Raw genomic sequence first — 24,091 nt, 5'->3', positions numbered from 1 at the left:
ACCCCATCTACACAGAACAAACATATAAACAACACATGTAAAGTGTTGGTCCCATGTTTCATGAGCTGAGAAAAAAAAATCCCAGAAATGTTCCATACATTATTTCTCTCAAATTTTGTTCACACATTTGTTTAGATCCCTGTTAATGAGCATTTCTTCTTTGCCAAGATAATCCATCCACCTGACAGGTGGGGAGTATTTCTGTCTGTAATAAAGCCTTTTTGTGGGGAAAAATGCATTAGATTTGGCTGGACCTGGCTCCCAAGTGGGTGGGCCTATGCCCTCCAAGGCCCACCCTTTGCTGCACCCCTGCCCAGTCATGTGAAATCCATAGATTAGGGCCTAATGAATTTATTTAAATTGACCTATTTCCTTATATTAACTGTAACTTTGTAAAATCTTTGAAATTGTTGCATTTATATTTTTGTTCAGTATAGATTCCAAATATGTTTCAACCCATACATTTCATATATACTTCAGCCTGGCTGCCAGCCCTTGCTGTGTTTAAGCTGGCCATTGACTACTCCTGTGTCTGGTGGAAGCAGGCCTGTGGGAATAAACTGAGCACCTGCGGTTACTACTACAACAAACAACATCATTTGGATCAGGTGCAGATGCACTTGATGTGCTTGTAAATTAGGGGTCACCACGAACAAAGTCTTGTTGTCCTTGTTTTTTGTGAACATTTTATTTACACATTTTAGCAATTTAGCAGATGCTCGTATCCAGAGCAACTTACAGGAGCGGTCCGGGTTAAGTGCCTTGTTAAAGGTCCCATCGACAGATGTTTATCCTAGTCAGTTTTGGGGATTCGAACCAGCAACCTTTCGGGGTATTGGGCTACAGGTGGGTTATAAGTGCCTTGGGTCAGTGCTCTTATTCCTGGCTGGCTGGAGATTACAGCCATCACAGGCCTGGCCTGAGTATTGCGAAGGAGCCTGGGAGGCCGGAGTAAGAGGAAGGCACTGAGCCTGAGAGTGTCAAGGCCATTGGTCCTTCAGCTCAAGTTAGATCACAATACTGGAAACACTATGGTTGCAGGTTCAATTCCCGCATTGGCCAATTAAGCTGAATATGTGCCACTGTCAATGGCAGATCTGTTAGTCACTTTGGATAAAAGTGCCTGCTAAATGACCATATTATTATATTACGTAGTATCAACATTGAATATTTTATTTTGAACTATAACACAAATGAACATAGCAGTTTCTTCCATTTAGAAGGGACTTTTGATAACTTCATATGGTTTTGATAAAGGGATGTTTTCGGTTTGTTTATCATGAAAAACGGTATATGCTACGGGTTTATTGTACGGTATTCTCATGTTTTTAATTTTTATGAGGATTTGTATCAATGACACTATTTGTGAATGAATGTGAATGTCATATTACTATAACAATTTTTTTATAATACAATGTGTTTGGAAATAAAAACTAACCCGAAAACACAGCTATTGCATTACGTTACTTGCTTTTCTGAAAATGCATACACTGTGTAAATGTAAGGAATAACGGTAGAAAATGCCATAATATTTCAGAAGGTGAGAGAACGAATAAGGTGAGGTCGCGCACAGGCGCACACGCATCCTAAATTGACAGGACGATGCTAAGCTGCATTCCCATCATCATATGAGCAGAGGAGGATCCCAGCACACCGATAGTGAAAGAAACAACGCCTCTGGATCAGAAAACCTGTATTATAATCCGATAGAGCTTTATCGCTGTAACCATGTCCGCCGGAGGAGACTTGGGGAACCCTCTGAGGAAATTTAAACTCGTCTTTTTAGGAGAACAGAGCGGTGAGTCGAGCATTTTGGAGAGCCTTGGCTTGGAGGCTTGCTTGGTTATCAGTTGCCAAACACGCTAATGCATCCTGAAGGCCATAACTGTGTTATTTGGTCTATTTGAAAGTTTTCACTGTTTTGTAAATGTTTTGAGAGGTTGTGTAATATGTTAGCCCAATCAACCAATTCACCGGTTCCTGTCACGATTTTGTTTTTGTAGAAAATTTGATTAGTCATCCATTGTGATCTAAAACGTCATGAAATAAATCTATCTTCCCGGTTTTCCAGATGTTAATTTTAATTTAAACCCATTTCTCTATTTAAACATGTTTTATTTTAATGTATCATTGGTATTAGAGAAAGAATACAGTAGACGACGTGAAATACGAATGTGGATGTTTTGATGTGGTGCAGTGACCGGCAGAAAGATTCGTTCTGTTCCAAGATTATAATAACATGTTATCACAGTTCCATCGTTGATTATAGGCGTAAATGTAACATTAAAATATATGACATGACAAGCTATAATTTTTTGTTAGGTTTAAAAGGGATAAATAGACAAACAGTTCCCATGTGTCAGTTCGGGACACACCCAGGTTGGCGATGTCTGTAGAATGTATAAACCTCGCAGTCACTGTCTCCAATCTCCATCACTTGACTCACAGTTCGGTAACATAATGATAGTCACGAATGGTTTTTCCGTTTCGTAACATGATGCTGTATTCAATAATTCAATCATTTAGGGAATAATGACTGTTTACGTGGTTGATATGACACAGATTCAGGAGTCTAGGTCGATAATGGTTTAGCGCTATAAACCTCTTGGAATATGTGGTCACTGGTCAGACATCATACAGTCGGAATAGCTATACACATTTCGGTACAATCATGGAAGTGAAAAATACTAGTGGTTTATTTGTAATAGAATGGGTTCTGTGTGTGTGGTGTGTGTGCGTGTGTATACTGTGTGTGTGTGTATGTACTGTGTGTGTGTGTGTGTGTGTGTGTGTGTGTGTGTGTGTGTGTGTGTGTGTGTGTGTGTGTGTGTGTGTGTGTGTGTGTGTGTGTGTGTACTGTATGTACGTGTACGTGTGTGTATGTACAGTGTGTGTGTGTGTGTGTGTGTGTGTGTGTGTGTGTGTGTGTGTGTGTGTGTGTGTGTGTGTGTGTGTGTGTGTGTGTGTGTGTGTGTGTGTGTGTGTGTGTGTGTGTGTGTGTGTATGTACTGTGTGTGTGTGAGTGTCTGTGTGTGTGTGTGTGTGTGTGTGTTTGTGTGCATGTGTTATTGCATTTGTATTTAGCTAACACCCTAATGGCTTTCTGTAAGGTATGTTGTAATGTAGCGGTGTGGTGCTGATTTCAAGCCTGTAATGGCCACTGCCCATAGCCTTTTGTAGGTCACTAACTGTGATGTACTTAGCTACAAGGAGCCTAAGACACCTAGACAAAGCTGTCCATAGGCTAGTTATTGATTTCAAAACATTATGTATTTACTGTATGTATGTATGTATGTATGTATGTATGTATGTATGTATGTATGTATGTATGTATGTATGTATGTATGTATGTATGTATGTATGTGTAGACAATGTGGACAATGTATGTCCTGCACGGTATGTACAGGTAACTGCCAAAATAAAGGAAACATTAACATAACATGTGTTAATAGGGTGTGTCAGAACAGCTTCAATGCACCCTGGCATAGATTCCACAAGTGTCTGGAACTCTATTGGAGGGATGCGACACCAGTCTTCCACAAGAAATTCCATCATTTGATGTTTTGTTGACGGTGGTGGAAAACGCTGTCTCAGGCACGACTCCAGAATTATTTTGGCAGTTACCTATATGTGTGTATGTACGTATGTATGTATGTATGTATGTATGTATGTATGTATGTATGTATGTATGTATGTATGTATGTATGTATGTATGTATGTGTGAGTGTGAGTGTGAGTGTGAGTGTGAGTGTGTGTGTGTGTGTGTGTGTGTGTGTGTGTGTGTGTGTGTGTGTGTGTGTGTGTGTGTGTGTGTGTGTGTGTATGTATGTATTTGATTTAAAAAATCAAACATCAATCTATGTACAATACCCCATAATGACATGATTTGGAAAGGCACACACCTGTTCATATAAGGTCCCACAGTTGACAGTGCATTTCAGAGCAAAAACCAAGCCATGAGGTCAAAGGAATTTTCTGTATAGCTCCGAGACAGGATTGTGTCAAGGCACAGATCTGGAGAAGTGTAGCAAAACATTTCTGCAGCATTGAAGGTCCACAAGAACACAGTGGCCTCCATCATTCTTAAATGGAAGAAGTTTGGAACCATACTCTTCCTAGAGCTGGCCGCCCGGCCAAACTGAGCAATCGGGGGAGAAGGGCCTTGGTCAGGGAGGTGACCAAGAACCCAATGGTCACTCTGACTGAGCTCCAGAGTTCGTCTGTGGAGATGGGAGAATCTTCCAGAAGGACAACCATCTCTGCAGCACTCCACCAATCAGGCCTTTATCGTAGAGTGTCCAGACGGAAGCCACTCATCAGTAAAAGGCACATGACAGTCCGCTTGGAATTTGCCAAAAGGCACCTAAAGGACTCTCAGACCATGAGAAACAAGATTCTCTGGTCTGATGAAACCAAGATTGAACTCTTTGTTCTGAATGCCAAGTGTCACGTCTGGAAGAAACCTGGTACCATCCCTTAGGTGAAGCATGGAGGTGGCAGCATCATGCTGTGGGGATTCTTTTCAACGGCAGGGACTGGGAGAAGAGTCAGGATCGAGGGAAAGATGAACGGAGCAAAGTACAGAGAGATCCTTGATGAAAACCTGCTCCAGTGCGCTTCAGTTTTTTATTTTGTATACATTTGCAAAAATGTATAAACCTGTTTTTGCTTTGTCGTTATGGGGTATTGTGTGTAGATTGATGAGAAAATCCCCCCAATTTAATACATTTTAAAATGAGGCCGTAACATAACAAAATGTGGAAAAAGTCCATGAGTATGAATACTTTCTGAATGCACTGTATGTATGTATGTATGTATGTATGTATGTATGTATGTATGTATGTATGTATGTACTGTATCTAATGTATCTACTGTATGTATGTATGTATGTATGTATGTATGTATGTATGTATGTATGTATGTATGTATGTATGTATGTATGTATCTACTGTATGTATGTATGTATGTATGTATGTATGTATGTATGTATGTATGTATGTATGTATATACTGTATCTAATGTATCTACTGTATGTATGTATGTATGTATGTATGTATGTATGTATGTATGTATGTATGTATCTACTGTATCTACTGTATGTATGTATGTATGTATGTATGTATGTATGTATGTATGTATGTATGTATGTATGTATGTATGTATATACTGTATCTACTGTATCTACTGTATGTATGTATGTATGTATGTATGTATGTATGTATGTATGTATGTATGTATCTACTGTATGTACTGTATGTACTGTATCTACTGTATGTATGTATGTATGTATGTATGTATGTATGTATGTATGTATGTATGTATGTATCTACTGTATCTACTGTATCTACTGTATGTACTGTAACTACTGTATGTATGTATGTATGTATGTATCTACTGTATGTTCACCCTTGTGTTCTGTTCATCTTCCAGTGGGGAAAACATCACTGATCACCAGGTTCATGTACGACAGCTTCGACAACACATATCAGGTAAAACTTGGCTCCTTTATTTAATGTTCAGGTACAAACAAATTACAGGACATAAATTACAAACAAATTACAGGACATCAATTAGAGTACAAAGTACAAAGGGCAATACAAATCTAATTACCATAGATTTGATTAGATGTCAGTGCTTGGCCTACACACTGAATAGCTTTTTATGTTTCCTATCTATCACAATACATATTTTCTTTTGTGAATAACAAACTATAGAGGGTGAAACACTGTACCCTGTGGGACACATTTTTATTGTTCTATTATTGCTAATATCACTTTCCTGTTGTTTTCTTTGACAGGCAACCATTGGGATTGACTTCTTATCAAAGACCATGTACCTGGAGGACCGAACAGTAAGAAACGTTGTCAGTTTCCTGAAAGGAACACACAGATCAACACAGACTACATGATTTCTACACTTTTAGTGGCCTGGCACGCTAACTAGTACAATAGCATTCCAGCCATTACAATGAGCCCATCCTCCTACAGCTCCTTCCACCAGCCTCCACTGAACTATACATACTTGTACATACTACATACTAATTACATCGACGAGGCATTCATAAATGAGAATGTACTCTCATTTAACTTACCTGGTGAAATGAACTGAAGTAAATGTCTTAATACAGAGTTGTTATTTAGCCAGTACTGTATCTCTGTGTATGCTATCTATCTAGGTGAGGCTGCAGCTGTGGGATACAGCTGGCCAGGAGCGCTTCAGGAGTCTGATTCCTAGCTACATACGGGACTCTACTGTCGCTGTGGTGGTGTATGACATCACAAGTGAGCATTACAACTCACACACCAAGCAGAACCACACACACACGCACACACACACACACACACACACACACACACACACACACACACACACACACACACACACACACACACACACACACACACTGTGTACTATAGGGGCTTGTCATTTTGGTGTACACAGTAAAATACAGTAAAAAGGTTGTAAATAATGTATTCTACAGACATGAACTCGTTCCAGCAGACCTGTAAGTGGATTGATGACGTTCGAACAGAGAGGGGCAGTGATGTCATCATCATGTTAGTGGGCAACAAGACAGACCTGGAGGAGAAGAGGTAGGTCTAGTTCAGGGTTCCCCAACTGGCAGCCTGCAGGCCGAATTTGGCCCACGGGTGGTAATATTTGGCCCCCCAAGTTGTTGGACATAATTTTTATTCATTTAATCTTTATTTAACTAGGCGAGTAAGTTAAGAACAAATTCTTATTTACAATGACATCCTAGGAACAGTGGGTTAACTGCCTTGTTCAGGGGCAGAACAACATATTTTTACCTTGTCAGCTCAGGGATTCAATCTAGCAACATTTTGGTTACTGGCCTAATGTTCTAATCACTTGGCCACCTGCCACCCTAGGACTGTACGACTGTAAAAACACCAGGAAATCAGCTCCAAGTTATTTTCATGTAAGAAATCTGTTCCCAAGTGTTCCCATGCATACTAGAAAGACACATGATTGTATACAAATAAGCAAGGTTTGTAATGATTATGTTTTAGTCAAACATTATATCTGTGTGGGCTTCTTGCGGTCAATTTGTACAAATTTGAGTAATTATGTTCCGGCCCCCCGACCATCCTCAAAAAAAATGTGTTTCGTGGCTGAAACTAGTTGATGATCCCTGTCTGAAACTAGTTGATGATCCATGTCTGAAACTAGTTGATGATCCCTGTCTGAAACTAGTTGATGATCTGTGGCTGAAACTAGTTGGTGATCCCTGTCTGAAACTAGTTGATGATCCATGTCTGAAACTAGTTGATGATCCCTGTCTGAAACTAGTTGATGATCTGTGGCTGAAACTAGTTGATGATCCCTGTCTGAAACTAGTTGATGATCCCTGTCTGAAACTAGTTGATGATCCCTGTCTGAAACTAGTTGATGATCCCTGTCTGAAACTAGTTGATGATCCATGTCTGAAACTAGTTGATGATCCCTGTCTGAAACTAGTTGATGATCTGTGGCTGAAACTAGTTGATGATCCCTGTCTGAAACTAGTTGATGATCCCTGTCTGAAACTAGTTGATGATCCCTGTCTGAAAATAGTTGATGATCCCTGTCTGAAACTAGTTGATGATCCCTGGCTGAAACTAGTTGATGATCCCTGTCTGAAACTAGTTGATGATCCCTGGCTGAAACTAGTTGATGATCCCTGTCTGAAACTAGTTGATGATCTGTGGCTGAAACTAGTTGATGATCCCTGGCTGAAACTAGTTGATGATCCCTGTCTGAAACTAGTTGATGATCCCTGTCTGAAACTAGTTGATGATCTGTGACTGAAACTAGTTGATGATCCCTGTCTGAAACTAGTTGATGATCTTTGACTGAAACTAGTTGATGATCCCTGTCTGAAACTAGTTGATGATCCCTGTCTGAAACTAGTTGATGATCCCTGTCTGAAACTAGTTGATGATCCCTGTCTGAAACTAGTTGATGATCCCTGTCTGAAACTAGTTGATGATCTTTGACTGAAACTAGTTGATGATCCCTGTCTGAAACTAGTTGATGATCCCTGTCTGAAACTAGTTGATGATCCCTGTCTGAAACTAGTTGATGATCCCTGTCTGAAACTAGTTGATGATCCCTGTCTGAAACTAGTTGATGATCCCTGTCTGAAACTAGTTGATGATCCATGTCTGAAACTAGTTGATGATCCCTGTCTGAAACTAGTTGATGATCTGTGGCTGAAACTAGTTGATGATCCCTGTCTGAAACTAGTTGATGATCCCTGTCTGAAACTAGTTTATGATCCCTGCCTGAAACTAGTTGATGATCCCTGTCTGAAACTAGTTGATGATCCCTGTCTGAAACTATTTGATGATCCCTGTCTGAAACTAGTTGATGATCCCTGCCTGAAACTAGTTGATGATCCGTGTGAAACTGAAACAAACTTGATGATCCCTGTCTGAAACTAGTTGATGATCCGTCTGAAACTAGTTGATGATCCCTGTCTGAAACAAATTGATGATCTGTGGCTGAAACTAGTTGATGATCTTTGACTGAAACTAACTAATGATCCCTGAAACTGTTGATGATCCCTGTCTGAAACTAGTTGATGATCTCTGTCTGAAACTAGTTGATGATCCGTGTCTGAAACTAGTTGATGATCTCTGAAAAACTAGTTGATGATCCATGTCTGAAACTGTTGATGATCCCCGTAAATGATCCCTGTCTGAAACTAGTTGATGATCCCTGTCTGAAACTAGTTGATGATCCCTGTCTGAAACTAATTGATGATCCCTGTCTGAAACTAGTTGATGATCCCTGTCTGAAACAAATTGATGATCTGTGGCTGAAACTAGTTGATGATCCGTGTCTGAAACTAATTGATGATCCATGGCTGAAACTAGTTGATGATCCCTGTCTGAAACTAGTTGATGATCTTTGGCTGAAACTAGTTGATTATCCCTGTCTGAAATTAGTTGATGATCCCTGTCTGAAACTAGTTGATGATCCCTGTCAGAAACTAGTTGATGATCCCTGTCTGAAACTAGTTGATGATCCCTGTCTGAAACTAGTTGATGATCTGTGGCTGAAACTAGTTGGTGATCCCTGTCTGAAACTAGTTGATGATCCATGTCTGAAACTAGTTGATGATCCCTGTCTGAAACTAGTTGATGATCTGTGGCTGAAACTAGTTGATGATCCATGTCTGAAACTAGTTGATGATCCCTGTCTGAAACTAGTTGATGATCTTTGACTGAAACTAGTTGATGATCCCTGTCTGAAACTAGTTGATGATCCCTGTCTGAAACTAGTTGATGATCCCTGTCTGAAACTAGTTGATGATCCCTGCCTGAAACTAGTTGATGATCCGTGTCTGAAACAAATTGATGATCCCTGTCTGAAACTAGTTGATGATCCGTGTCTGAAACAAATTGATGATCTGTGGCTGAAACTAGTTGATGATCCGTGTCTGAAACAAATTGATGATCCGTGGCTGAAACTAGTTGATGATCCCTGTCTGAATCTAGTTGATGATCTTTGGCTGAAACTAGTTGATTATCCCTGTCTGAAATTAGTTGATGATCCCTGTCTGAAACTAGTTGATGATCCCTGTCTGAAACTAGTTGATGATCCCTGTCTGAAACTAGTTGATGATCCCTGCCTGAAACTAGTTGATGATCCGTGTCTGAAACAAATTGATGATCCCTGTCTGAAACTAGTTGATGATCCGTGTCTGAAACAAATTGATGATCTGTGGCTGAAACTAGTTGATGATCCGTGTCTGAAACAAATTGATGATCCGTGGCTGAAACTAGTTGATGATCCCTGTCTGAATCTAGTTGATGATCTTTGGCTGAAACTAGTTGATTATCCCTGTCTGAAATTAGTTGATGATCCCTGTCTGAAACTAGTTGATGATCCCTGTCTGAAACTAGTTGATGATCTTTGACTGAAACTAGTTGATGATCCCTGTCTGAAACTAGTTGATGATCCCTGTCTGAAACTAGTTGATGATCCCTGTCTGAAACTAGTTGATGATCCCTGTCTGAAACTAGTTGATGATCCCTGTCTGAAACTAGTTGATGATCCCTGTCTGAAACTAGTTGATGATCCATGTCTGAAACTAGTTGATGATCCCTGTCTGAAACTAGTTGATGATCTGTGGCTGAAACTAGTTGATGATCCCTGTCTGAAACTAGTTGATGATCCCTGTCTGAAACTAGTTTATGATCCCTGCCTGAAACTAGTTGATGATCCCTGTCTGAAACTAGTTGATGATCCCTGTCTGAAACTATTTGATGATCCCTGTCTGAAACTAGTTGATGATCCCTGTCTGAAACTAGTTGATGATCCCTGCCTGAAACTAGTTGATGATCTGTGGCTGAAACTAGTTGATGATCCATGTCTGAAACTAGTTGATGATCCCTGTCTGAAACTAGTTGATGATCCATGTCTGAAACTAGTTGATGATCCCTGTCTGAAACTAGTTGATGATCCCTGTCTGAAACTAGTTGATGATCCCTGTCTGAAACTATTTGATGATCTTTGACTGAAACTATTTGATGATCTTTGACTGAAACTAGTTGATGATCCCTGCCTGAAACTAGTTGATGATCCCTGTCTGAAACTAGTTGATGATCTCTGTCTGAAACCAGTTGATGATCCGTGTCTGAAACTAGTTGATGATCTCTGTCTGAAACAAATAGATGATCCATGGCTGAAACTAGTTGATGATCCCTGTCTGAAACTAGTTGATGATCCATGTCTGAAACTAGTTGATGATCCCCGTATGAAACTAGTTGATGATCCCTGTCTGAAACTAGTTGATGATCCCTGCCTGAAACTAGTTGATGATCCGTGTCTGAAACAAATTGATGATCCCTGTCTGAAACTAGTTGATGATCCATGTCTGAAACTAGTTGATGATCCCTGTCTGAAACTAGTTGATGATCTGTGGCTGAAACTAGTTGGTGATCCCTGTCTGAAACTAGTTGATGATCCATGTCTGAAACTAGTTGATGATCCCTGTCTGAAACTAGTTGATGATCTGTGGCTGAAACTAGTTGATGATCCCTGTCTGAAACTAGTTGATGATCCCTGTCTGAAACTAGTTGATGATCCCTGTCTGAAACTAGTTGATGATCCCTGTCTGAAACTAGTTGATGATCCATGTCTGAAACTAGTTGATGATCCCTGTCTGAAACTAGTTGATGATCTGTGGCTGAAACTAGTTGATGATCCCTGTCTGAAACTAGTTGATGATCCCTGTCTGAAACTAGTTGATGATCCCTGTCTGAAACTAGTTGATGATCGCTGTCTGAAACTAGTTGATGATCCCTGGCTGAAACTAGTTGATGATCCCTGTCTGAAACTAGTTGATGATCTTTGACTGAAACTAGTTGATGATCCCTGTCTGAAACTAGTTGATGATCCCTGTCTGAAACTAGTTGATGATCCCTGTCTGAAACTAGTTGATGATCCCTGCCTGAAACTAGTTGATGATCCGTGTCTGAAACAAATTGATGATCCCTGTCTGAAACTAGTTGATGATCCCTGTCTGAAACTAGTTGATGATCGCTGTCTGAAACTAGTTGATGATCCCTGGCTGAAACTAGTTGATGATCCCTGTCTGAAACTAGTTGATGATCTTTGACTGAAACTAGTTGATGATCCCTGTCTGAAACTAGTTGATGATCCCTGTCTGAAACTAGTTGATGATCCCTGTCTGAAACTAGTTGATGATCCCTGCCTGAAACTAGTTGATGATCCGTGTCTGAAACAAATTGATGATCCCTGTCTGAAACTAGTTGATGATCCGTGTCTGAAACAAATTGATGATCTGTGGCTGAAACTAGTTGATGATCCGTGTCTGAAACAAATTGATGATCCGTGGCTGAAACTAGTTGATGATCCCTGTCTGAAACTAGTTGATGATCTTTGGCTGAAACTAGTTGATTATCCCTGTCTGAAATTAGTTGATGATCCCTGTCTGAAACTAGTTGATGATCCCTGTCTGAAACTAGTTGATGATCTTTGACTGAAACTAGTTGATGATCCCTGTCTGAAACTAGTTGATGATCCCTGTCTGAAACTAGTTGATGATCCCTGTCTGAAACTAGTTGATGATCCCTGTCTGAAACTAGTTGATGATCCCTGTCTGAAACTAGTTGATGATCCCTGTCTGAAACTAGTTGATGATCCATGTCTGAAACTAGTTGATGATCCCTGTCTGAAACTAGTTGATGATCTGTGGCTGAAACTAGTTGATGATCCCTGTCTGAAACTAGTTGATGATCCCTGTCTGAAACTAGTTTATGATCCCTGCCTGAAACTAGTTGATGATCCCTGTCTGAAACTAGTTGATGATCCCTGTCTGAAACTATTTGATGATCCCTGTCTGAAACTAGTTGATGATCCCTGTCTGAAACTAGTTGATGATCCCTGCCTGAAACTAGTTGATGATCTGTGGCTGAAACTAGTTGATGATCCATGTCTGAAACTAGTTGATGATCCCTGTCTGAAACTAGTTGATGATCCATGTCTGAAACTAGTTGATGATCCCTGTCTGAAACTAGTTGATGATCCCTGTCTGAAACTAGTTGATGATCCCTGTCTGAAACTATTTGATGATCTTTGACTGAAACTATTTGATGATCTTTGACTGAAACTAGTTGATGATCCCTGCCTGAAACTAGTTGATGATCCCTGTCTGAAACTAGTTGATGATCTCTGTCTGAAACCAGTTGATGATCCGTGTCTGAAACTAGTTGATGATCTCTGTCTGAAACAAATTGATGATCCATGGCTGAAACTAGTTGATGATCCCTGTCTGAAACTAGTTGATGATCCATGTCTGAAACTAGTTGATGATCCCCGTATGAAACTAGTTGATGATCCCTGTCTGAAACTAGTTGATGATCCCTGCCTGAAACTTGTTGATGATCCGTGTCTGAAACAAATTGATGATCCCTGTCTGAAACTAGTTGATGATCCATGTCTGAAACTAGTTGATGATCCCTGTCTGAAACTAGTTGATGTTCTGTGGCTGAAACTAGTTGGTGATCCCTGTCTGAAACTAGTTGATGATCCATGTCTGAAACTAGTTGATGATCCCTGTCTGAAACTAGTTGATGATCTGTGGCTGAAACTAGTTGATGATCCCTGTCTGAAACTAGTTGATGATCCCTGTCTGAAACTAGTTGATGATCCCTGTCTGAAACTAGTTGATGATCCCTGTCTGAAACTAGTTGATGATCCATGTCTGAAACTAGTTGATGATCCCTGTCTGAAACTAGTTGATGATCTGTGGCTTAAACTAGTTGATGATCCCTGTCTGAAACTAGTTGATGATCCCTGTCTGAAACTAGTTGATGATCCCTGTCTGAAACTAGTTGATGATCGCTGTCTGAAACTAGTTGATGATCCCTGGCTGAAACTAGTTGATGATCCCTGTCTGAAACTAGTTGATGATCTTTGACTGAAACTAGTTGATGATCCCTGTCTGAAACTAGTTGATGATCCCTGTCTGAAACTAGTTGATGATCCCTGTCTGAAACTAGTTGATGATCCCTGTCTGAAACGAGTTGATGATCCCTGTCTGAAACTAGTTGATGATCCATGTCTGAAACTAGTTGATGATCCCTGTCTGAAACTAGTTGATGATCTGTGGCTGAAACTAGTTGATGATCCCTGTCTGAAACTAGTTGATGATCCCTGTCTGAAACTAGTTTATGATCCCCTGCCTGAAACTAGTTGATGATCCCTGTCTGAAACTAGTTGATGATCCCTGTCTGAAACTATTTGATGATCCCTGTCTGAAACTAGTTGATGATCCCTGTCTGAAACTAGTTGATGATCCCTGCCTGAAACTAGTTGATGATCTGTGGCTGAAACTAGTTGATGATCCATGTCTGAAACTAGTTGATGATCCCTGTCTGAAACTAGTTGATGATCCATGTCTGAAACTAGTTGATGATCCCTGTCTGAAACTAGTTGATGATCCCTGTCTGAAACTAGTTGATGATCCCTGTCTGAAACTATTTGATGATCTTTGACTGAAACTATTTGATGATCTTTGACTGAAACTAGTTGATGATCCCTGCCTGAAACTAGTTGATGATCCCTGTCTGAAACTAGTTGATGATCTCTGTCTGAAACCAGTTGATGATCCGTGTCTGAAACTAGTTGATGATCTCTGTCTGAAACAAATTGATGATCCATGGCTGAAACTAGTTGATGATCCCTGTCTGAAACTAGTTGATGATCCATGTCTGAAACTAGTTGATGATCCCCGTATGAAACTAGTTGATGATCCCTGTCTGAAACTAGTTGATGATCCCTGCCTGAAACTAGTTGATGATCCGTGTCTGAAACAAATTGATGATCCCTGTCTGAAACTAGTTGATGATCCGTGTCTGAAACAAATTGATGATCTGTGGCTGAAACTAGTTGATGATCCGTGTCTGAAACAAATTGATGATCCGTGGCTGAAACTAGTTGATGATCCCTGTCTGAAACTAGTTGATGATCTTTGGCTGAAACTAGTTGATTATCCCTGTCTGAAATTAGTTGATGATCCCTGTCTGAAACTAGTTGATGATCCCTGTCAGAAACTAGTTGATGATCCCTGTCTGAAACTAGTTGATGATCCATGTCTGAAACTAGTTGATGATCCCTGTCTGAAACTAGTTGATGATCCCTGTCTGAAACTAGTTGATGATCCCTGTCTGAAACTATTTGATGATCTTTGACTGAAACTATTTGATGATCTTTGACTGAAACTAGTTGATGATCCCTGCCTGAAACTAGTTGATGATCCCTGTCTGAAACTAGTTGATGATCTCTGTCTGAAACCAGTTGATGATCCGTGTCTGAAACTAGTTGATGATCTCTGTCTGAAACAAATTGATGATCCCTGGCTGAAACTAGTTGATGATCCCTGTCTGAAACTAGTTGATGATCCATGTCTGAAACTAGTTGATGATCCCTGTATGAAACTAGTTGATGATCCCTGTCTGAAACTAGTTGATGATTCCTGCCTGAAACTAGTTGATGATCCGTGTCTGAAACAAATTGATGATCCCTGTCTGAAACTAGTTGATGATCCGTGTCTGAAACAAATTGATGATCCATGGCTGAAACTAGTTGATGATCCGTGTCTGAAACAAATTGATGATCCGTGGCTGAAATTAGTTGATGATCCCTGTCTGAAACTAGTTGATGATCCCTGTCGGAAACTAGTTGATGATCCCTGTCGGAAACTAGTTGATGATCTTTGTCTGAAACTAGTTGATGATCCATGTCTGAAACTAGTTGATGATCCCTGTCTGAAACTAGTTGATGATCCCTGTCTGAAACTAGTTGATGATCCCTGTCTGAAACTAGTAGATGATCCAAGTCTGAAACTAGTTGATGATCCCTGTCTGAAACTAGTTGATGATCTGTGGCTGAAACTAGTTGATGATCCCTGTCTGAAACTAGTTGATGATCCCTGTCTGAAACTAGTTGACGATCCCTGCCTGAAACTAGTTGATGATCCCTGTCTGAAACTAGTTGATGATCCATGTCTGAAACTATTTGATGATCTTTGACTGAAACTAGTTGATGATCCCTGCCTGAAACTAGTTGATGATCCCTGTCTGAAACTAGTTGATGATCCCTGTCTGAAACTAGTTGATGATCTCTGTCTGAAACCAGTTGATGATCCCTGTCTGAAACTAGTTGATGATCTGTGACTGAAACTAGTTGATGATCCCTGTCTGAAACTAGTTGATGATCTTTGACTGAAACTAGTTGATGATCCCTGTCTGAAACTAGTTGATGATCCCTGTCTGAAACTAGTTGATGATCCCTGTCTGAAACTAGTTGATGATCCCTGTCTGAAACTAGTTGATGATCCCTGTCTGAAACTAGTTGATGATCCCTGTCTGAAACTAGTTGATGATCCCTGTCTGAAACTAGTTGATGATCCCTGTCTGAAACTAGTTGATGATCCCTGTCTGAAACTAGTTGATGATCCCTGTCTGAAACTAGTTGATGATCCATGTCTGAAACTAGTTGATGATCCCTGTCTGAAACTAGTTGATGATCTGTGGCTGAAACTAGTTGATGATCCCTGTCTGAAACTAGTTGATGATCCCTGTCTGAAACTAGTTGATGATCCCTGCCTGAAACTAGTTGATGATCCCTGTCTGAAACTAGTTGATGATCCCTGTCTGAAACTTTTTGATGATCCCTGTCTGAAACTAGTTGATGATCCCTGTCTGAAACTAGTTGATGATCCCTGCCTGAAACTAGTTGATGATCTGTGGCTGAAACTAGTTGATGATCCATGTCTGAAACTAGTTGATGATCCCTGTCTGAAACTAGTTGATGATCCATGTCTGAAACTAGTTGATGATCCCTGTCTGAAACTAGTTGATGATCCCTGTCTGAAACTAGTTGATGATCCCTGTCTGAAACTATTTGATGATCTTTGACTGAAACTATTTGATGATCTTTGACTGAAACTAGTTGATGATCCCTGCCTGAAACTAGTTGATGATCCCTGTCTGAAACTAGTTGATGATCTCTGTCTGAAACCAGTTGATGATCCGTGTCTGAAACTAGTTGATGATCTCTGTCTGAAACAAATTGATGATCCGTGGCTGAAACTAGTTGATGATCCATGTCTGAAACTAGTTGATGATCCCTGTATGAAACTAGTTGATGATCCCTGTCTGAAACTAGTTGATGATCCCTGCCTGAAACTAGTTGATGATCCGTGTCAGAAACAAATTGATGATCCGTGGCTGAAACTAGTTGATGATCCGTGTCTGAAACAAATTGATGATCCGTGGCTGAAACTAGTTGATGATCCCTGTCTGAAACTAGTTGATGATCTTTGGCTGAAACTAGTTGATTATCCCTGTCTGAAATTAGTTGATGATCCCTGTCTGAAACTAGTTGATGATCCCTGTCGGAAACTAGTTGATGATCGCTGTCGGAAACTAGTTGATGATCTTTGTCTGAAACTAGTTGATGATCCATGTCTGAAACTAGTTGATGATCCCTGTCTGAAACTAGTTGATGATCCCTGTATGAAACTAGTTGATGATCCCTGTCTGAAACTAGTTGATGATCCATGTCTGAAACTAGTTGATGATCCCTGTCTGAAACTAGTTGATGATCTGTGGCTGAAACTAGTTGATGATCCCTGTCTGAAACTAGTTGATGATCCCTGTCTGAAACTAGTTGATGATCCCTGCCTGAAACTAGTTGATGATCCCTGTCTGAAACTAGTTGATGATCCATGTCTGAAACTATTTGATGATCTTTGACTGAAACTAGTTGATGATCCCTTCCTGAAACTAGTTGATGATCCCTGTCTGAAACTAGTTGATGATCCCTGTCTGAAACTAGTTGATGATCTCTGTCTGAAACCAGTTGATGATCCGTGTCTGAAACTAGTTGATGATCTCTGTCTGAAACAAATTGATGATCCGTGGCTGAAACTAGTTGATGATCCCTGTCTGAAACTAGTTGATGATCCATGTCTGAAACTAGTTGATGATCCCTGTATGAAACTAGTTGATGATCCCTGTCTGAAACTAGTTGATGATCCCTGCCTGAAACTAGTTGATGATCCGTGTCTGAAACAAATTGATGATCCCTGTCTGAAACTAGTTGATGATCCGTGTCTGAAACAAATTGATGATCCATGGCTGAAACTAGTTGATGATCCGTGTCTGAAACAAATTGATGATCCGTGGCTGAAACTAGTTGATGATCTTTGGCTGAAACTAGTTGATTATCCCTGTCTGAAATTAGTTGATGATCCCTGTCTGAAACTAGTTGATGATCCCTGTCGGAAACTAGTTGATGATCCCTGTCTGAAACTAGTTGATGATCCCTGCCTGAAACTAGTTGATGATCCCTGTCTGAAACTAGTTGATGATCCCTGTCTGAAACTATTTGATGATCCCTGTCTGAAACTAGTTGATGATCCCTGTCTGAAACTAGTTGATGATCCCTGCCTGAAACTAGTTGATGATCTGTGGCTGAAACTAGTTGATGATCCATGTCTGAAACTAGTTGATGATCCCTGTCTGAAACTAGTTGATGATCCATGTCTGAAACTAGTTGATGATCCCTGTCTGAAACTAGTTGATGATCCCTGTCTGAAACTAGTTGATGATCCCTGTCTGAAACTATTTGATGATCTTTGACTGAAACTATTTGATGATCTTTGACTGAAACTAGTTGATGATCCCTGCCTGAAACTAGTTGATGATCCCTGTCTGAAACTAGTTGATGATCTCTGTCTGAAACCAGTTGATGATCCGTGTCTGAAACTAGTTGATGATCTCTGTCTGAAACAAATTGATGATCCGTGGCTGAAACTAGTTGATGATCCATGTCTGAAACTAGTTGATGATCCCTGTATGAAACTAGTTGATGATCCCTGTCTGAAACTAGTTGATGATCCCTGCCTGAAACTAGTTGATGATCCGTGTCAGAAACAAATTGATGATCCGTGGCTGAAACTAGTTGATGATCCGTGTCTGAAACAAATTGATGATCCGTGGCTGAAACTAGTTGATGATCCCTGTCTGAAACTAGTTGATGATCTTTGGCTGAAACTAGTTGATTATCCCTGTCTGAAATTAGTTGATGATCCCTGTCTGAAACTAGTTGATGATCCCTGTCGGAAACTAGTTGATGATCGCTGTCGGAAACTAGTTGATGATCTTTGTCTGAAACTAGTTGATGATCCATGTCTGAAACTAGTTGATGATCCCTGTCTGAAACTAGTTGATGATCCCTGTATGAAACTAGTTGATGATCCCTGTCTGAAACTAGTTGATGATCCATGTCTGAAACTAGTTGATGATCCCTGTCTGAAACTAGTTGATGATCTGTGGCTGAAACTAGTTGATGATCCCTGTCTGAAACTAGTTGATGATCCCTGTCTGAAACTAGTTGATGATCCCTGCCTGAAACTAGTTGATGATCCCTGTCTGAAACTAGTTGATGATCCATGTCTGAAACTATTTGATGATCTTTGACTGAAACTAGTTGATGATCCCTTCCTGAAACTAGTTGATGATCCCTGTCTGAAACTAGTTGATGATCCCTGTCTGAAACTAGTTGATGATCTCTGTCTGAAACCAGTTGATGATCCGTGTCTGAAACTAGTTGATGATCTCTGTCTGAAACAAATTGATGATCCGTGGCTGAAACTAGTTGGTGATCCCTGTCTGAAACTAGTTGATGATCCATGTCTGAAACTAGTTGATGATCCCTGTATGAAACTAGTTGATGATCCCTGTCTGAAACTAGTTGATGATCCCTGCCTGAAACTAGTTGATGATCCGTGTCTGAAACAAATTGATGATCCCTGTCTGAAACTAGTTGATGATCCGTGTCTGAAACAAATTGATGATCCATGGCTGAAACTAGTTGATGATCCGTGTCTGAAACAAATTGATGATCCGTGGCTGAAACTAGTTGATGATCTTTGGCTGAAACTAGTTGATTATCCCTGTCTGAAATTAGTTGATGATCCCTGTCTGAAACTAGTTGATGATCCCTGTCGGAAACTAGTTGATGATCCCTGTCGGAAACTAGTTGATGATCTTTGTCTGAAACTAGTTGATGATCCATGTCTGAAACTAGTTGATGATCCCTGTATGAAACTAGTTGATGATCCCTGCTCTAGTTTATATCTGATAAATGTATTACATTTACACTGACTGTACAAAACATTAGGAACCCATGCTCTTAGGATGACATAGACCGACCAGGTGAATCCAGATGAAAGCAATGATCCTTTATTTATGTCACTTTCTAAATCCTCTTCAATCAGTGTAGATGAAGGGAGGGAGACAGGTTAAAGGATGATTTTAAATCCTCGAGACAATTGACACATGGATTGTGTAAGCGTGCAATTCAGAGGGTGAATGGGCAAGATAAAATATTTAAGTGCCTTTGAATGTTGTATGGTAGTAGGTGACAAACACACCTGTTTTATGTTTCAATAACTGCAACGGTGCTGGGTTTTTCACGTTCAACAGTTTCCTTTGTGTATCAAGAATGGTCCACCACCCAAAGGACTTTCAGCCAATTTGACACAAGTGTAGGAAGCATTGGAGTCAACACGGGCCAGCATCCCTGTATAAGCTTTCCGGAGGGGTAGTTTGTCTGCCTTAATGCTACTTTTTCAATCCCTTTAAATTGATTATATATTCATTTACAGCGTGAACATGAGTCACCTGATTTGATTCAATTATGGATCAATTGTTCAACGTCATTGGTTCTACATAAACTGTTTAAGAAGTCTAACAAGTATTTCCCTTGAAACATTTGAATGCATGCTATGGTCTGATTCTCTCACAGGCAAATCACTATTGAGGCGGGAGAGCAGAGAGCCAAAGAACTGAACGTGATGTTCATCGAAACTAGTGCCAAGACAGGCACCAATGTCAAACAGGTGATTCTTGCTATATAAATTTAGCATTTCTTAATTAGGCAGTCAACATTTCAGAATTTTAGCTTCTTAATTTGCTTCATGTCACTCACTCAAACATAAGATTTAGATTGTGGAAATTCCTTCTAGTATGTCGTTTTATTATGTTAGTTTGATTCTATTCTTTCAAACTATTTCCCCTCCTCTCTCGCTCTCTCTCTTCCTCCCTCTCTCTTTCACTTCCTCCCTCTTCCTCCCTCCCTCCCTCCCTCCCTCCCTCCCTCCCTCCCTCCCTCCCTCCCTCCCTCCCTCCCTCCCTCCCTCCCTCCCTCCCTCCCTCCCTCCCTCCCTCCCTCCCTCTTCTCTCTCTCTCTCTCTCTCTCTCTCTCTCTCTCTCTCACTCTTTCTTTCTTTCTTTCTTTCTTTCTTTCTTTCTTTCTTTCTTTCTTTCCCTCCCTCCCTCCCTCTCCCTCTCCCTCCCTCTCCAGCTGTTTCGGCGTGTTGCAGCAACCTTACCTGGGATGGAGAGTTTGGACGATGTGAACCCTGAAGGCAGTATCCTTTAGAACAGAGAGTGAGTGATTCAACACCGTTAATCAAGGCTTAGAACAACGAAGAGAAACTCAGTAGAGGGAACAAATCCTTTAACTCATCGTGGTTGCTGGCACGGTAATAAGGAAGTAGGCAAAAATTGGCTGCCATCTCCATTGCAGTGAACCAGTAATACGATCGGTTTGTATGGAATCTATACTGCCCTACAAAGTTCACTAACTACGTTATGGTACTTCATGATGTATTTTGATCGATTGGCTTGTTCTTGTTTCAGGTAACTAAATACCACATTAATCAGATAACATATCTGGCCTTTACAACAGATGAAAGGTTTTGTAGGGCAGTATAGGACAAGGGGAAAGGATCCCCCTTAATGATGCTATAGCAGGATAGCAGCCTAGTGACAGTATAGTAGGGTAGGCCCCTGTACCTAGGGAGTAGAGCCCTGCACAGGCATGACATTTACAATACCCACAACATTCAGGCCCTACCGTTCCCTGGCCTGTACAGTTAGCTGCTCCTCCCTGTCTGTCCCCCACTCCATCCCTGCACTGCTGCGTCTATCTGCTCCAATACGCTCTCTACATGTGTGAGTATCCATAACAATGGCTCCGCTTGGCTGCTCACCAGACGAGAGAGGGACTGACTGAGTTAGCTGCTCACCAGACGAGAAAGGGACTGAATGAGTTGGCTGCTCACCAGACGAGAGAGGGACTGACTGAGTTGACTGCTCACCAGACGAGAAAGGGACTGAATGAGTTGGCTGCTCACCAGACGAGAGAGGGACTGACTGAGTTGACTGCTCACCAGACGAGAAAGGGACTGACTGAGTTGGCTGCTCACCAGACGAGAGAGGGACTGAATGAGTTGGCTGCTCACCAGACGAGAGAGGGACTGACTGAGTTGGCTGCTCACCAGATGAGAGGGGGACTGACTGAGTTGGCTGCTCACCAGACGAGAGAGGGACTGACTGAGTTGGCTGCTCACCAGACGAGAGAGGGACTGACTGAGTTGGCTGCTCACCAGATGAGAGAGGGACTGACTGAGTTGACTGCTCACCAGACGAGAGAGGGACTGACTGAGTTGGCTGCTCACCAGACGAGAGAGGGACTGACTGAGTTGGCTGCTCACCAGATGAGAGAGGGACTGACTGAGTTGGCTGCTCACCAGACGAGAGAGGGACTGACTGAGTTGGCTGCTCACCAGACGAGAGAGGGACTGACTGAGTTGGCTGCTCACCAGATGAGAGAGGGACTGACTGAGTTGGCTGCTCACCAGACGAGAGAGGAACTGACTGAGTTGGCTGCTCACCAGACGAGAGAGGGACTGACTAAGTTGGCTGCTCACCAGACGAGAGAGGGACTGACTGAGTTGGCTGCTCACCAGACGAGAGAGGGACTGACTGAGTTGGCTGCTCACCAGACGAGAAAGGGACTGACTGAGTTGGCTGCTCACCAGACGAGAGAGGGACTGACTGAGTTGGCTGCTCACCAGACGAGAGAGGGACTGACTGAGTTGACTGCTCACCAGACGAGAAAGGGACTGACTGAGTTAGCTGCTCACCAGACGACAGAGGGACTGACTGAGTTGGCTGCTCACCAGACGAGAAAGGGACTGACTGAGTTGGCTGCTCACTAGACGAGAGAGGGACTGACTGAGTTGTTAAGTAGCTTCTTTAGATCACTCTAAACTCTGTCAAAAGTGTGAAATAATCTCTCCAGTTGAAGCACTTCTGACACCGTGTTATAATGTTAAGAGATGATTGTACAGCGACACTGTGAATAAGAGCAGGAGGGTGTGAATGGCTCAGCTTCAAAATGTTATTGATCAATTGAATAATTCTTGAAAATGATACCCAAGCCTGGCCAATACCCTAGTTATTGATTTAAAAAACAGTCCCTTCCTAACCCAATGTATAATGTCGGGGCCCTTAGGGCTCAAGTTGTGTAGCAGAGCTGTACTAGGGAGACATGATGAATACACTATTGTGGTTGGAAGGAGGGCGTACTGTAGTTCCATATAGTGTGGAATTGTGTGATCGTGTGTGTGGGTGTGAGAGAGAAAGAAAGAGGGTCTATTATATTGCATTAAAGTCATTTTTGTTGATGTTATGTTACAGTTTTGTTATTTAGAATGGAATATGCAGATAATGTTTAACCATTTATGTATTCCCCAAGTTTTCCTTAATTGGACACTTTCCAGTGATTGACATAAAGCTGGACAAACCAGCAGAACCCACTGTCCCAGAGGGCGGGTGCTCGTGTTAATGCAGAGCTGTCAGATATCTTTCTTCACACCATAGGCTTGTTGTGTTGCTTCCTACTGGTTAGCTTCCAGTTGGCTTTTCTAATTGGATATGGGCCTTACACCGTATATATCCGATTAGACGAATCAAGTGTTATTTCAGTCTTCAGTTGTAAAATATTGTATACTTTGTCAATATGTAGCTAAGTGCCGGACAAGAAAAAAACAAAAAACAAAAAAACAAAAGGGAAAATGGAATGAAACTTGAATTATTTTCGCCGTTATGTTTTGTATTTTTTTATATAAAAGGGAAAGCACCAAAAATGAGGCTTAAATGGGGAGAAGTGGGCCAGTCCATTTTCAAGATGGCTGCCCTGTCTGAATGTCTGCAGCACGCATGCACGCTGATCTCATGCCTCTCCTCTGGCTCTTGAACCCCGGAGCTGCTCGACTAACTTAGAATGTTTTATAGCGTAATAATAGCATACTCATATCAACAATGTGTCCCAATTCATATTCCCCACAGGAGTTGCTTTACCCTAGATTCACCCTTAAGTTACTGTAGCTGTGAAAATGTGTAACTCAATGGGCAACTTTTATAGAACAACTGTGCTGTGGTACAAGAAGAAGAAACCAATGGAATTTCACATTCCCTCCCCGTTCCCCCGGCAACACATAACGATCCACTGTACTGCACTGTATATAATAATGTAATATGTATGTCGTGAACGTCCCTTAGTAAAAGTGGTCATTGTTCACCGGTATGAATAATCTAACTATGTTTAATGATTAATAAATAAAAGATTAAAAAGGGCTTCACTCTAACCATCCACACTTACCCATTTCACAAGTGTCTCTTCTGCTTTACTCGTC

General features: G+C 41.1%; 1 protein-coding gene across 1 annotated transcript; it reads left to right on the top strand.

Moving 5' to 3' along the window:
- Positions 1 to 1,586: 1,586 nt before the first annotated feature.
- On the top strand, positions 1,587 to 24,032 carry LOC118395180 (ras-related protein Rab-6B). Its single transcript, XM_052463465.1, has 8 exons — positions 1,587 to 1,798; positions 5,431 to 5,489; positions 5,798 to 5,851; positions 6,176 to 6,281; positions 6,482 to 6,593; positions 20,353 to 20,446; positions 20,911 to 20,977; positions 23,177 to 24,032. The coding sequence occupies exons 1-8, from the start codon at positions 1,729 to 1,731 to the stop codon at positions 23,239 to 23,241; spliced, it is 627 nt and encodes a 208-aa protein (XP_052319425.1). The 5' UTR covers positions 1,587 to 1,728; the 3' UTR covers positions 23,242 to 24,032.
- The last annotated feature ends 59 nt before the right edge of the window (positions 24,033 to 24,091 follow it).

The sequence above is a fragment of the Oncorhynchus keta genome, chromosome 15 (genome assembly GCF_023373465.1).
Source record: "Oncorhynchus keta strain PuntledgeMale-10-30-2019 chromosome 15, Oket_V2, whole genome shotgun sequence".
NCBI lineage: Eukaryota > Metazoa > Chordata > Actinopteri > Salmoniformes > Salmonidae > Oncorhynchus > Oncorhynchus keta.
Note: the sequence above shows the minus strand (reverse complement) of the source record. Positions and strands in the feature narration are given on the sequence as shown.

Excerpts from the sequence above, each read along its gene's own strand:
- LOC118395180 (XM_052463465.1), top strand. The coding sequence starts at position 1,729 with ATGTCCGCCGGAGGAGACTTGGGGAACCCTCTGAGGAAATTTAAACTC. Across the intron at positions 20,447-20,910 it reads CAGGCACCAATGTCAAACAG|CTGTTTCGGCGTGTTGCAGC; the intron begins GTGATTCTTGCT and ends CTCCCTCTCCAG. Across the intron at positions 20,978-23,176 it reads CGATGTGAACCCTGAAGGCA|TGATTGACATAAAGCTGGAC; the intron begins GTATCCTTTAGA and ends GACACTTTCCAG.